Genomic DNA, 14,554 nt, shown 5'->3' with positions numbered 1-14,554 from the left:
GCCGGCGGCCCACCGTCCTGCCCGCCGAGGAGGGCGGTGTCAGAGCCGGCCTGAGGGCGGACGAGGCCGTCCTGGAGCGGCTGCGGACCGCGGGACTCCTCGACCAGGAGGAGGAGGAGGAGGGGGAGGAGGCTCCTGCCGAGGAGGAGTCGCCCTCCTCGGCCGTCAGAGGCGGGAAGCTCCGGCGGAGCTGGAGGAAAGTTTGGAGGAAGATCAGCGGCGGGAGCTCCAGGAGTCAAGGTGAGCTAAATATGACGTCAGTCCGGACTAAAATAATCTGCTACACACCTCAAAACTAACAATAATAATAATAAAAAGATAAAAACTAAACTAAACCAGGACTAACAGCTTTCTCAGCTCAGAAAGATGCTCCCTAATTTAACCCAGATCACCTGCAGATTAAACTCGCTCCCCTCACAGTGGAGGATAAAGAGGTTTAATCTGGGTTAGTTAAAGGAGCAGTTTGAAAAGCTTGGAGCTCCACTCTCTCCAGGTTTTGATGTAAGACAAGAGGCGAGGCGCCTTCAGATACAGAATGTAAATCTGGTTGTTTAGTTTAATTTTAGTTTATTTTGTGTTTATAATCCTCTGGATGACAGAGAACCTCCACCAGCAAAAGATGGGAACTTAGTTAGAATGTTTTGTTTGCACAAATCAGCTCTCATGTTTAAGTCAGGGTGGGTTTTAAAGGTTCATTTGAAGCTAAATGCAGTAAAACGGCTTCAAAATAAAATGAATTAAAAAACAATATTATCTCTGAATCAGTGCAAAATCTGCCTGCAAAGCATTCATTTAAAACTGACATTTTACTGTTTAATTCACTTAAAACCACAGCAGGATTTATAAATTCCTCATTCTCTTGCTTTCTAACAAGCGTCTGAATCCATCAGACCAGATCGGTGCCTAACTGGATTCAGCTGAAGTTGCAGGACGTGTTAAATGTTAAAACGTGCGAGTGAACCTGTTTGTTTGTTTTCTGAACCCTCGTGTCTCATCCTCCGTGTTGTCTCGTGTCTCCACAGCCTGCATGAGCGGAGACGACCTGAGGACGCTGGCCATGATGTCCAGCTTCATGTTCTGAGCGGCGCCCGGCGTCCCTCAACACCCCCCGATTAATGTGACGGTCGGAGCTTCACCGAGCGACTGAAGATGATGAAGATGATGATGAAGCCTTGCTGACAAGACAGATGATGACGATGATGTTCTGTCTGCTGAGTAGAACTCACTTAGAGCCTCAGGAATCACGTGTATTTATTATTTATTTTAAATTTTTTATACAAGTTGCACTTTTTTATATATATATCTATAAAATTGTATTTAAGGAGAAATAAATGATTTTTTTATTTGAAAGTTTGGTGTTTCTGTTTGTTGGACTTTAAACGAAAGTTTGTGTGAATCTGCTTTAATTCAAAATAGGAGCTTTTAGTTTGGAGCTAAAAACTAATATTTAATAACTATAATTAATATTTATTAACTACTAATTCTCCTGTTGGCTCTGAGGAGAGACAGCGGGTCTGAATGCTGACATTTGTTGAAGAGGGAATTTTTACCTGAAATATTAAAATTGAAATGAAGAGAACAAAAGCTGAAATCGGCAAAATGGTAACTAAAATGAGCTAAACCACAGCTAAAAGCTATATAAGCAAAACAGTAGCCCAAAGCTCAACGTAGCAAAACTGCTGTTAAAAAGCTAAATGAAGCAAAACCATAACAAAAAGCTGAAATGAACACATTTATAGCTAACAGCTAAACCTAATGAGACAGTAGCTAAAAGCTAAATGTAGCAAAACTATTGCTAAAAACATTAAAATTGGCAAAACCAGCTAAAAAGCTAAAATTAACAAGACAATAGTTAAAAACTCATATTAACAATACTATAACATAAAGCTACAATCAATAATTTGTAGCCTAAAGCTAAAATTAATGAGACGGTCGCTAAAAGGTCATATTAGAAATACCACAGCTAAAAGCTACAATCAGCAAATTGTAGCCTGAAGTTAAATGTAGCAAAACCATCGCTAAAAACTCAAATTAACAAGATAGTAGCCAAAAGATAAATGTAGCAAAACTACAGCTAAAAGCTCAAATGAGCAATATCATAACTAAAAGCTACAATTAGCACATTTGTAGCTAATAGCTAAAATTGATGAGACTGTAGCTAAAAGCTAAATGTAGCAAAACCATTGCTAAAACCTCAAATTGGCAAAACTAGCCAAAAGCTAAAATTAACAGGACAGTAGCTGAAAGTAGCAAAGGAAGCTAATATAGTGAAGCAGATTTCAGAGAACATTGTTTCAACTGAAGAGATCTTAATGGAGTTTTGTAAATAAAGGTAAATATTTCAAAAAACATAAAAGTCCCAGCTCATTAATCCTGATAGTCAAATGTTTTGATGCTCGAAAGCCTGGAATAAAAGTGGAAGAAACTATAAAAAAGAACATTTAAAGGAACAAATAAAGGCAGAGAAATTCAATGAAATGAAACTGTCTCCGGTAAAGGAAAACAAAAAGTGAGACGAGGACATTTCTGCCATGGACTGATCCCAGGACCAGAGAGGACTAAAGGCAGCAGACGGTTTGCAGCCAGCTGAACATTATTGGCTCCAATCAGCGGCGGCAGCAGCAGCAGCAGAGCTGTAGAGCAGCTGCCCTGCAGGACCTAAAAAACAAGGCCTGCTGACGTTCCTGCACCTCATGTTAAGGTCTTCTTAGGAAATCTGAACAAACCTGAGTGGAAGCTGTCAGCCATGTTTGACAATTTAGTGCTCTACTCAAGGTAAATGCTGACATTTGTTACCTTTTGTTTGTTTTACGCTTGGCACCGTATCGTTTGAAATGCGTTGGTGGTCGGTCTTGACAGCAGAACCTCCTGCGTGTTTTTCTCTCTCCAGACTCTTGGTGACGACCTGTGCAGCCGCCATGTTGTTTATCGCGTGTTCGAGCGCAGCGAAAGGTGAGATTATCTGTTTGCCAAAAAAAAAAAAAAATACTGCAGTTTTCCTGAAACGCTGCTCATTATAAGGACCGGACAAGTGGAAAACAGCATCAGTTTCTTCTGAACAACAGCTACTTTTCCTCCAATGAATGTCATTGTTAAGTTGTCTGACCAATTTAAACAAGCTGTTTTTTTTTACAGAATTAAATTTAGTGTCATTAATCTTGTTCATCGCTGTTTAAGATTATATAAACAAGTGGCACATAAATAGTCCTTTTGTGATCCTTTTAAGTGCTCCCGATCAGTGGTTCTCCGGTCTTTTCTGATGGTCTTTCTTTGGACTTCGGCTGCTTCTTGGCTCATGTTCAGTCCAGTCCTTGCACCATGACAGCATGTTGTGCAGTGTGTGCGTCTTTAAAAAATAAGGGAAATGGACAACTGGAGGACAAAAAAAAAAGCCTCAGGACTACTAACTATCTGCAGCAGATCAACCGTATCTGAGAATTAGATCTTTAAGGAACAATAAAACCTTTAAAACACCGGATTCAGGACCTGATAGGTGCTTCATCCTTCAGCTGATCATTTATTGTATCTCAGGTTTTCAGCTAATAGCTCTTTGTTTCCAAAGAGCATTTTAGCATCACCTTCTCAATGCTAAAATGCTCATTTATGTCCATTATAACTTTAGGTAGTTTTGAAAGATTTACTTAAAGAAATGTGAACAAATTATGTTTTTGTGTCAAGCTAGTATCAGTTTCAAGCTAGCACTTTAGCTAGCAGCTAGGTAAAGTCACTAGCTAAAGCAACTAACTGAAGTACTGCCTTACTAGCTAGTACTTTTAACCAGCTAACAAGTAACTAAAGTACTAGCTTACAAGCTAGTACTTTTAACTAGCTATTAATTCGGAACTGTTAATCATTCAGGTATTAAAAAAAAAAGCTCTTAAACTGAATTTACCGGTGTCGTATTGAAAAACCCACAAAACAAAAGTGTCAAAGAATTAATTAGCTAATAAACTAGCTGGTACTTTTTGAGTGTAGAAGTTTTTTATTTTTTTTAATGCATATCTAGTGCTTTTTCTTGGTTGCTGGCTAAAGATTTGATTAAAAACAGTTTTCTGCTGTGTTGTCTGCTATATGTAGACAGAACTGGGTTTTTTCTTGAGCTCTGAAACCTTTTAATGCCCGAACGATTAATAGGTCAACTGTTAAGTTGTTTAAACACACAAAATAAATCTGGTTATCAGAAAACGGTCAGGTGTTGGACTGAAAATGAGTGACCAATTAGCCAAACTCCCAAGGAAACGACCTTCAGAAAGCCCGAAAAACGGTCGATAAAGACTTTACAAGAAAGTCTGGAAAAGGCCTTGAAGGCAAAATGTAAACACATGGACGAATGACTCGACACGTGCACAGTTCTGTATTAATGAGGCAACGCAGTGATTTTCACTGCAGAACTGTCTGTTTTTAATGCACTGTCACAACAGAGCCTGATGGTTGTCAATTTTCAGAGTCTTTAATGATGAACTAAAGTTAATGAAATCCCTGTTTTTTTTATTTACAAATTTAATCTCAAACCTTTGATTTGACTGTGCAGCCAAGTTCTACTTCTGAACATCTTGGTCCTTCTGAAATGTTCTTTTCAGGTCATGTTTTTGACTTGATACCAGTTAATTTTTAACCCTCCTGAAGCCCTCAAAGATAGATAGAGATAGAGAAGGTTGGGAAGGTTAAGACATATTACCAGTTAAATCTGTTGCCCTGGTCCAAACATCAGTTTAAAAAAAAATTTAAAATGCACTTCTCAGTTGCAGCATTGAACATGTTGCCTTTTGTACTACTTTCCCTACATGAACGTCACACCATCATTTGTCAGGTTGTGTGAAATATTTTCCTCTTCACAGGCCCTAATTATTGTTTCTCTTTTCTTTGCTCCCTTCGCAGTCCATCCCACACTAACTCAAGGCTATGTTCGAGTGAAGCTAAACGTTCTGAGACCGCTGAGTGCTCCGGACGGCCAACAAGCCCCCCTCTCGGCCGCTCCGCCACCCGCAGACAGCGGGGCTCGAACCAAAACTGACGAAGGTGGAAACACTCGGGAGACTCTGTCATTCATTAACCGTCGGCCGCAGCCTGCGCCGTACGCCCAAGGCGGCTTCGGTCTCAGTCAAAACAGCCGAGATAACGGGCGACCTCGAGTGAGGATAACCAAAGTGCAGAGCAGTGGACTGGAGCCAGCGAGCCGCACTTCCACCGGAAACTCTCCGAATGGACCAAACCCCTTTGGTGGCCGGCAGTCCAAAAAGCACGAGTACGCTCCCCCTAGGGGAGAAGAGAACATTAGAAACCTTCACAGTTCAAATTATTTCTCACAAAACCGGGACAACGGGTACACTAAGACATCCGACTACGATGATACCGCGCTTACAACGGGCTCGTCAAAGGTGGGTGAAGATGAAAATTTGGGAAAATCTTCCCCGTTTCCATCCCAGACCAACAGACTCCAAGGAGCTCGACCTGTAACCACAAGAGGGCGCTACAGTGACTACAGGGAAACGAACCGGCTTCCTGGAGTCGAGGCCGAGGGTGGATCGAGTGGGAGAAGCAACGTCCTCATCTTCAGAGGTCACGCCGCTCCTCGCGACGCATCGCCCAGCCACGGGAACCCCAGCCGAGAAGAGCGGACCTCCGGCGCCGATTTCTCCCAGAACCAACTCCCTGCGAGCAGCAGGGAGACGCTGGGACACAGGAATATCCTGTCCTACCTTTTCAAGGACTCTCCGACTCAGTCCAACGCAGTAGCGGGCGAAGCACGAGGAGTGGTTAGATGGGCGGGCGTTGGCGAGCGCAAGCGGAGCCCCGCTGTCGCACAGGAAAAAATCAGATTTGGTTTGGATTCGAAGCGGTTATCCACAATGCACCCAGTCAAGGAGGACCCCGGCGGTCGGAAGGAGTTCCCCGGACACCGGATCAGAATATATCCATCCCGACATGTCACTACAGCTCCCCCTCAAGCCGTTTTCCATCCTGCTGCGGTAGAAGGCAAACATTTGGAAGGTTTTGTCCCTGCGGTGCCGTTGCATGCACAGGATCGCTACACACCCAGCAGGAAGACGTTTGTTCCGGTGGACCAGGTCAACTCAAGCTCAGGAGAACCGGAACGCGGCTACAAACCAGGACAGTCCATAAAAAGGATCAGTCGCCTCGGAGGGTTTGCAAACCCTGTGACGCATCTTGGTCCCCCTCCCAACAAAAAGTCTGATTTTCAACAATCCACTCTTGATAAAGGAACCAACTACCAGTTCAAATTTGCAAATCTGTACTCTCATTTGTCTCCAAAGTATAGCTTTGAACTGAAGGGAGCATCTGCCACAACGACTGCACCAGCAAAACCCGATAGGACGGAGAGTTCATCACCTGCTCCGGTAATCCACTCCCCATCTGGTTCTACTCCCAGACCGTTCACCACAGGCTTTAAGCCCTTTGGGCGCCCGCCGCCTGAGAGCGTCGCTGGCACGAACAGAAACTCCTTCGAGAAGCATTTCAGCCTCTACAAGGGAAGATTTGGTCTCAAAGGGTTTGGCACTCGGCCACTTGAGGGCGCCAAAGCTTTACCTCAAGAACCAAGCGCTCCAACCAAGACTGGTTTCAAAGGTTTCAAGCTGAGACGTTCGCAGACCCGGGGACCAGAACGTGTGCGAATTCACAGACACTACAACCGGACAGGCGAACCAGAGCCGAGAAGCGTCAGCGTCGCCCCGGTGAGTCCGAATGAGACGAGCGGCGACGGGTTTAAACCGGTCCTGAAGACAACACAGGACAGCAAACCCCTTCCTGAACCCGCACCTGACGACCGGACCAACATGGTCCAAACCTTTCAGCTGCTGCTCCGGCCTGCGCAGGCTCAAAGGAACACGAGCTGGACACGTGCAGAGGAAAACTCAATCAGGTCCTCCGATGTACTGTCCTCATCTTATCTGAGATCAGCAGGGCGCCTCGAAACTGCGCCGAGAGCAGAACGGAAGCTGAGCGACGGTGACGTCAACGGCCTTGTTACCACAGCGAAGCAGATGACCGTGTTCAGGACGCCCACCAGCAGCACCGTGAGCGGCGTGCGCGTGAAGTCGGCCAGCAGCAGAAGGCTGAACGGATACACCGTCATTAATGCAACCAGAAACATAGCCATCATCAGAGGGCCCCGGGTGAAAGCCGTCACGTACGCCGACATTGTTGGAAGTGCTTCGTTCAGCAGCGTCAGAGCTGCGGGTCAGCTGCCGGTCGCGCCGACTGACGAGGATTACTTCCCGAACGTGACGATGGCGGCAGAGGAGGAGCAAAAAGCAAGCTGGACCTTAAAATCTGAGAGCGGGAGAAACGCAAGCATTAGCACTGAAGCTAGTCGTGAAGACGACGACGACGAAGAGGAGGACGACTTCATAAGTGTTGAGAAAACCAAGTTCGGAGCAGACGACGGAGTGGAAACGTTGGATTTATTCTTCGGCGGCGAAGGAAGCGGGAGCGGGGATTCGGGTTTGTCCGAGGGGTCGTCGCACGCAGCCGGGAAAAACCTGTTGGAGCTAGATTACCTCCGGAAGTCTACTGGCAGCGTCTTCTTTAAGTCAGTGACGCGCTCGCATCTGGATCCACAGTAGAAATGTCCCCGATGGTCAGAGCAAACCCAATAAAAGTTGGAAAAAGCCTTTTTTTGGTTTTGTTCTTGTGACGACACCTGGACTAAAAGAACACATCCGTCTCTGGGAACGTCCGTGTGGTGGTGTAACAAGTTGAAAATCTCACACATTTTTAAATGTAAACCAGCATTTAAAAAAGTTTTTTTTAGATTTTTGGTTTTAATGGATACACCGTGTTTCTAAACAACTAGGCTAAAAAAATGTAAGATTTACTTAGTTTTTATGAACAATTAAAAACAAGTTTAATGTATTTTAGTGAGCAATATCATTTTTCAGATTGGTTTCAGTCTTTGTTCCAACCACAACAGATTCGTTCATAAAAAATGTCTAAATATTTTCTTAATAAGGTTTTAGTGGAGACATGACGGTATGATAATCTGTTAACCCACTAAAACACCTCAGTAGAAAACTTATTTAGTAAAGAGAGAATAAACTTAAAGAATCATTCCACATTTCTTTACATTTATCTCCCAAGGAACCAAAAATTTATCTTTTTAACTTCGCTAGATGTTGAACTAATGTCATTAAAAGGATCTGATCTGTTCAGCAGAGAAGAAAATCCCAAAAGTTTAACTGAACTTCCTTTGTCCACCGCAGGGTCTGAAGGTGTTTAACAAAGTAAATAAATCTGATTTGGAATATGGAGTCTACAGGTCCTACTTGGATTTCAACAAAGTAAAACAAAAGATCGAACTTCCTTTTTGTTTTGATCTTCGATTTATTTAACAATGCGGCAATGAAAAGTATGGAGGAGCTCGTCACAAAGAAAATGTTCAATAAACAATGAAAAAATATTTAAACAGAAGGTACAGGACGTTAAAGAAAAGCTGCACGGGGTAAAAGAACGTCACGGGGCGGTTTGAAAGAAAACTATGCTCATTCCTGACCACGTCTCTGGTAAACAACGAGCCAGAGGCACAGTTTTATAAAGTAAATTTACAAGTTTATCTGTCTCACTATTGCTGCGAGATTCATCCTGGAGGTTAAATTAACGTGCTTTACCCGCAGTCCTCTGATATCTTTGAAGTTGTTGGCTATTCTTGATTTATCCAGAGTTGTAAAACCCGGTCATCTGCCTCCGCGAGCAAATGACCAGAAACGATTTTTAAATCACCACCTGCTGTTAATGGGAGCATTTCTTTTCAACTCTTTTATTTATTTATTTTTTTAAACATCAGCCTCCAGCAAATGAAACCTTGTGATGTGAACAGACGTCCAACAGCTCCGTCTGAGTTTGACTTCTTTGTCTCCTTTCAGATCTCGGATAAAGACGAGGGAAAACAAAGCGAGGTCGCCCTCGCTGCTTTTTATAAATCGGTTGAATTCCCATTCCCCGTGGCCTCATTCCCGAGCAGACAAGTGACTGTTTGGGCGTCCTGACACAGATTTTCTTCCACGGCTGCTTAAAGCGTCCGTCTCTTGTTTCTGCTCCACGGACAGATTACACAAGGCAGTGATTATGCGGTTTCAGATTCGAGTAATTCGATTGCCAATCTGATCTGCCTCGTTAGCAGCAACTCGGTTTGCAGCGGGTCGCCCCTTCGCTGAGCTGACGTGGGTTCAAACCCGGAGCACGGTTTTGTCCACTAGATGGTGACAGGCTTTTATTTTTACGTCTCCTCTCGGACAGGAAATGTTCTGCACATTGCAGCGCTCGTGCTCCAGCATCCCGACGGTGGGGCTCCTGCAGATCTTTACGGCCAAATGAAACGTTTTTATTAAATATAATCTTACAGGTACTCTTTATTATTATTTCATTTTTTTCTGCCTTTGCTTTTTATGTTGTTTTTTTTTTTTAAAGAAAAACATATCCTACCCAGTCACGTGTTAAATTTGAGGGGCCCAGCTCTAAACTCGGATGACAGCAGGTCCATTCACGCCACCTGACCCCCCCCCNCCCCATTCTCCACTTTAAAAACAGGTCTCCGCTTCAATCCAGCGAGCGAATGGGGCCCCCCAAAGCAAGACGAGAATGTCAGAGGAGGGGGGGGGTCTACCAGTGACATTGTACACTGGATTAACCCCCCCACCCAATCCACCCACCCACCACTACAGCCCACAACTATCACCGTCGTTCTCGTCTTCCCAGGACCCGTGGAAAACAGGGCCCTCCATTTTCCCATAGAGCCGAGAGGCTTTAAGGTGCTACGATGTGAGGTGGTTTCTGTGTGCGGGCATGTCGAGGCGTAGGCCCGCCATCGCCTTTAAAGTTCCTCTGTTCGTGAAGCCTGAGTGCCAGGTCCACACAGTTCCCTGCATTCACCCCTGTGCAAAAACAAACTTTTTCTTCTGCCTTTCAGGAAGCCTGACTCTTTTCTGTAATTGTTTAAAGTGGTTTGAACAGTTCTCTAGGCTTCCTGACGGGCTTTCAAAGTTTTTACTTTGAACTCTGGCTGAGTTTTTCCACTCATTTTAAGTCGTTTTCAAAGGATTACTCTTTAAAATTTATGTTAAGCCACTTAACTTTGACCTAAAAATCATTCAGGCATAAAAAGGCTCCTAAACTCAAGGGATGAGCCAATGTTGTGTCGACACAAAAAGGACCACCTACTGTAAATTAAATCTTGAAATAAAATGCAACTAACAAAAGTACTAGCTACTAACTTTTTTACTGGAGGTTTAGCTAGCTAGTACAGTCTTTACTAGGTATTTAACTAGCTAGTACTTTAAAAAAAAGTTTCTAGCTAGCTAGCATTGTGGCAGGCTGCTAATTGCTCATATTTATTTAAATTAAATCTAGTGACTCGTAAAATTACTAGCTAGCTAACTAGCTAGCAACTATTATACAAGCTATTTAGCTAGCTAATACTTTTTAAAAAGTTGTTAGCTAAAATGAATTGCTAGCTAACACTAGCTAGTAATTTCTTCACGAGCTAATAGCTAGCTAGTACTTTTAATAAGTCATTAGCAGCCTTCACAAATCCAGCTTGCTCTAATTACTTTAATTAAATCTATATAAAATAAGTTTTTCCAGACATAAAATAATATTTTAGCGCCAACAAGGAGATTCTTTAAGAGATAGTTGAAAATGTGTTATACAGTAGAAGATTAACTGAGTTCTGTGTCAGGACTGGATTTTATCGTTTTTCCTCAAGGCAGTCTATCTGCTGTATAAGTTTTTTTTTCTAGGTCAGACACTTCCTTTGTCCTCTTTTTGTCCATTGGTCTTCATGTTTTTAAGGAACACTCCACACAATATGTTGTCTTGTTCAGGACAGGACAGAAAGTGAGTAAAAAAAAACTAAAGAGAAACTGTCAAACTCTAAACAACTACAGATAAATATCATTTTAAAAGATTACAAGAAAGTCCTGCTTCTCGAAAGCAAATTCTCTAAAAGTTAAGGGGTAGTTTTAAACTGCAGCCCAATAATATTCCTCCATGTTGGCGAGTTTGATCGTGATAACAGACAGCATGGTGGGTTTTTTTTATAACAGGAAAAGGCCTTCCACCCCCTGATTCTCTTTCTGTGAGGGGAATTCTGGACCATGTGTCGGATTTTTCACTGAGCTTTCAAGGAAAACTAAAGCACAGAGGCCTCCCAGTTTCACCCCCGAAATACTTCCTCCTCCTCCTTTTTCCCCCTTCTCACTTTCCCCCCTCACACTCTCCTTGTGGCGCTTGTTTCTTTTCTTTTTTATGGTTTTGACCTCCCTCCTCCTGAGACCTGCCACCCAGCTGCGGAGCGACGGAGCTAATTTTGCGCGTCCCGTAACACGGACGCTTCCAGGATCGCAGCGAACAGAGTGTCTCACGAGGCCAGGCAAAGGCGGAGGGGCTGAGCGCCGGGCTGGTGGTGGGGGTTCGAGGAAGAGGAGGGAGAAAGGCACAAAAGAGAAAGGCTTTTTGTTTGGCTAAGTACACTATGTGAAAGAGGGGGCGGCGAGGGGAAAAGGGGGAGCCAGAAATACATTGGAAAATGGTTGCGTCGGCTGTGGCATTCGCGGCCCAGATGCTTCGGCCGTCAGATCCAAACATTTGGATCCGAGCGTAAACTCGTCTTATTGAGCCGACAGCGGGGGGGAAAAAGTTTGTCAAAGACCAAAGAAAACAGAAAACTATCTAAAAAAAATCAGCTCCAGAGCTGCTCTTATAGTCGCCCTAAACGCCCACTCTGGATTGAAAGTTTGAATTGTGGGAAGGAAGTCATTTTTCAGCGCCGCCATCAACGTTCTCACATCGGCTTCGGGAACAAAAGCTGCCTCCGTGTCCTACATCCGGCGGCGTTTCCCGTGGCCCGCGCCGGAGCAGGAAGTCATAAAGACGGGAGGACTTCCTGTATTGCTGCCAACCCGGAGCAGCAAAAGACCGAACATGATCGGAGAAAGCCAGGGGGCTCACGACGTAAAGCCATAAAAATAACACTTCCAGCCCCGTGGAACAGCTGACGGGACTTTTCCACCACCGGCTGCTTGGGTTTTTTTTTTTTTTTTTTTTAAAGCACTTAGCAGATGTGGAAATGAACCAAAGCGGAAACATTTTTTTACGTGACAGATACGCAGAGGGCGATGTTTTTGTGTCGTACGTTTTAATTCAGTGACCAGAACGACCAATAAATGGGCACGAATACGCTGGTAATGGTTGGATATGTGAACCAGTTCGGCCTAGATCAGTCAGAATGAGTAAAGTTTTCAATATTAAGTTATTATTTTTAAAATTCTCCGCCTCTAAAGCTTCGAAATGAGACAGTTTGTTGAAATTAGGCGATTTCTCACCTGGCAACCAGCTGCATCTGTTTAAGAAAATCAAGTTTTATCGGTCCGGAGCGACGTCTTCAGCCTTATATTTGAAAAGATGAATCTCCCCGAGCTTCACCTAAACATTATACGAAGGGATTTCCCGGCACTTTCTCAGCCGGCAGAGAAACCAGTAAATTTCAAAGGAAAGGAAAAGGAATTTTTTCAGAGGAAAACTTCATTTTTAGATTAGGAAGATTATTTGCTGCTTTAGTTACCGGGATTGCTAGATAACGTCTTTATTTTTACGCAAATCTGAATTCCGGCAAAAATCTATATTTTCACTCGTACTGCAGCATGGGTCACGTATTTCTACTATTAATACTGTTTTCGTGTGTATGAAGTTCGAATACGACAAAATTGACTACGGAGCTACACGAGCCGAGAACTATGGAAGAGGATTAGGGCCACAGAGGAAACAAAAAAAAAACAAAAAACAGAATTTTGACTTTTTTTGTGTTATTGTAGCCCTTATCCTCTTCCGTAGAGAACAGAGGTCCATCTTATGTTAAGAAAAGAAGATTTATTTTCTCAAGATGACTTTGGTGCAAAAACAAGGCTTGATGACCTGTTAAAGTCACGTGATCTACTACGAGTAACTGCAGGTAAGATACTGATTATTATTAGTAATAATCTCCAGAGAACACCACTTGTCCTTCATCAGCCTCGTCAGAAAACACACTTTATGTCAAAATAATGACATCATTGAACAGCTTCATTATTACAAAATACTGTCGTTAAAATAACTTGTCCTCTTTGGGCTTCCGTATAAAAAAACTGCAAATTGGAATTTTCTCAGCTGCGTCGACAAAACCGAGCGTCAAGAAGTTCAAAGTAAATCCTTGACCTTAAAGATTGTTTTTTTTTTTCTCTTAACGGCTTAAGAAGCGACAACTCTGGGTGCCTAAAGATCATGTGCCAACGATTAAAAGCTTCCATGTTGGATTAATTCACACGAGACTTAAAGCACGCTGGAAATGTTGGGGAGAAGACAACACGGGTTCATGGGATAAAGGTGCATCCACTTGTCCTCCTGTCCTGACCGGAGGCAGCAGCGTGGCCTCGGCTGCCTGTCGTCACGGCAACTGGATGACAGCCGAGCCCACCCCCTCATTATTCACGAGGCGGAGGCGATCGGCGTTTCTGTTGACCTCACTGCCTTTTTAAAAGGGAATGAGTCAGAGTTTAACCTCGGGGGACAAAGAGATGAACGTCTTTCTCTTTTTTTTTCCTTCTTTTCTATTCATTGATTTAAACTTTAAAGAACAACCGTCACGAGGAACGTTCTGATAACGTTTTGAAGCCCGTCATTGACTCACAGAGCGTGGGAAAAGAGGGAACTAATTGAGCTAAAAACCGGTTAAAAAGAAAAAGAAATAAAGTAGAGCCTGAAAAACTCCTGGGACTCTCAACTCCAACAGTGTTCGGACAACACTTGGGGTGATCCTCCAGGTGTTGGGCTTTCTGGTGCCGTCCAGCTAGGTCCTAAACGGCTGTGAACTCTGAGGAAGGGGTTTACCCGTCTGCCTGATCAGAAACAAACAAACAAAAAACACCAAAATGGCTGCAATTTAGCCAGTTTTACAGATATTAAGCTACATTTTGGTGTGGTAGTAGCTGAGAGTCATTAGAATCCAGCCACTTGCTCAGGAAATGTTTCGCTAACACACACACACACACCAAGTCAGGCCTGACTGCCTTTAATGGCAGGATTCTTCCAGCAACTTAGGGCTTTTTTAAACAAACCAAATCTTGATGCAGGGCGAAGACTTTAAGCCCCGCCCATCAAATCTAATGTTGGCTAAATTCTCCAGGGGGTGGGTGGTGGGGGCGATTAGCGCCGATGGCAAGCTGCCACCCCTCAGTGTAAATGATATGATCAGCGGGAGTGGCGAATGTGACTCCAAAAAAAACAATTAGGCCAATTTTTTTTCCACCTGCGGCGCAGAGGCAGCCCATCTGAAGCGGCCCGCCTGGCTCCGTGGCTCTGCAGCCAGACGTTCTCACTTCCCTCCGACGGAGAACCGTCCGTCTGTCTGCTCCTCGACCCCCCCTCCCCCCAATCACCCAACATTCAGCAGCCACTACATAAAAACATGAAACTAGTCTTTTGTTGTACGCCTTTTTTTTTTTTTTCCTCCAAGCAACAAAAACAGTTTACATCAATGGCATATTATTTTACAAAACTCCCCACT

At 43.8% G+C, this 14,554-nt stretch overlaps 1 protein-coding gene across 1 annotated transcript; it reads left to right on the top strand.

Annotated features, from left to right (window-relative positions):
• Nucleotides 1–2,640: 2,640 nt before the first annotated feature.
• Nucleotides 2,641–7,586, top strand: LOC108241805. The gene is made up of 3 exons (XM_017426228.3): nucleotides 2,641–2,775; nucleotides 2,891–2,952; nucleotides 4,879–7,586. The coding sequence occupies exons 1-3, from the start codon at nucleotides 2,747–2,749 to the stop codon at nucleotides 7,584–7,586; spliced, it is 2,799 nt and encodes a 932-aa protein (XP_017281717.1). The 5' UTR covers nucleotides 2,641–2,746.
• Nucleotides 7,587–14,554: the final 6,968 nt, after the last annotated feature.

The sequence above is a fragment of the Kryptolebias marmoratus genome, linkage group LG7 (genome assembly GCF_001649575.2).
Source record: "Kryptolebias marmoratus isolate JLee-2015 linkage group LG7, ASM164957v2, whole genome shotgun sequence".
NCBI lineage: Eukaryota > Metazoa > Chordata > Actinopteri > Cyprinodontiformes > Rivulidae > Kryptolebias > Kryptolebias marmoratus.
This window is presented reverse-complemented; position numbering and strand designations above follow the sequence as displayed.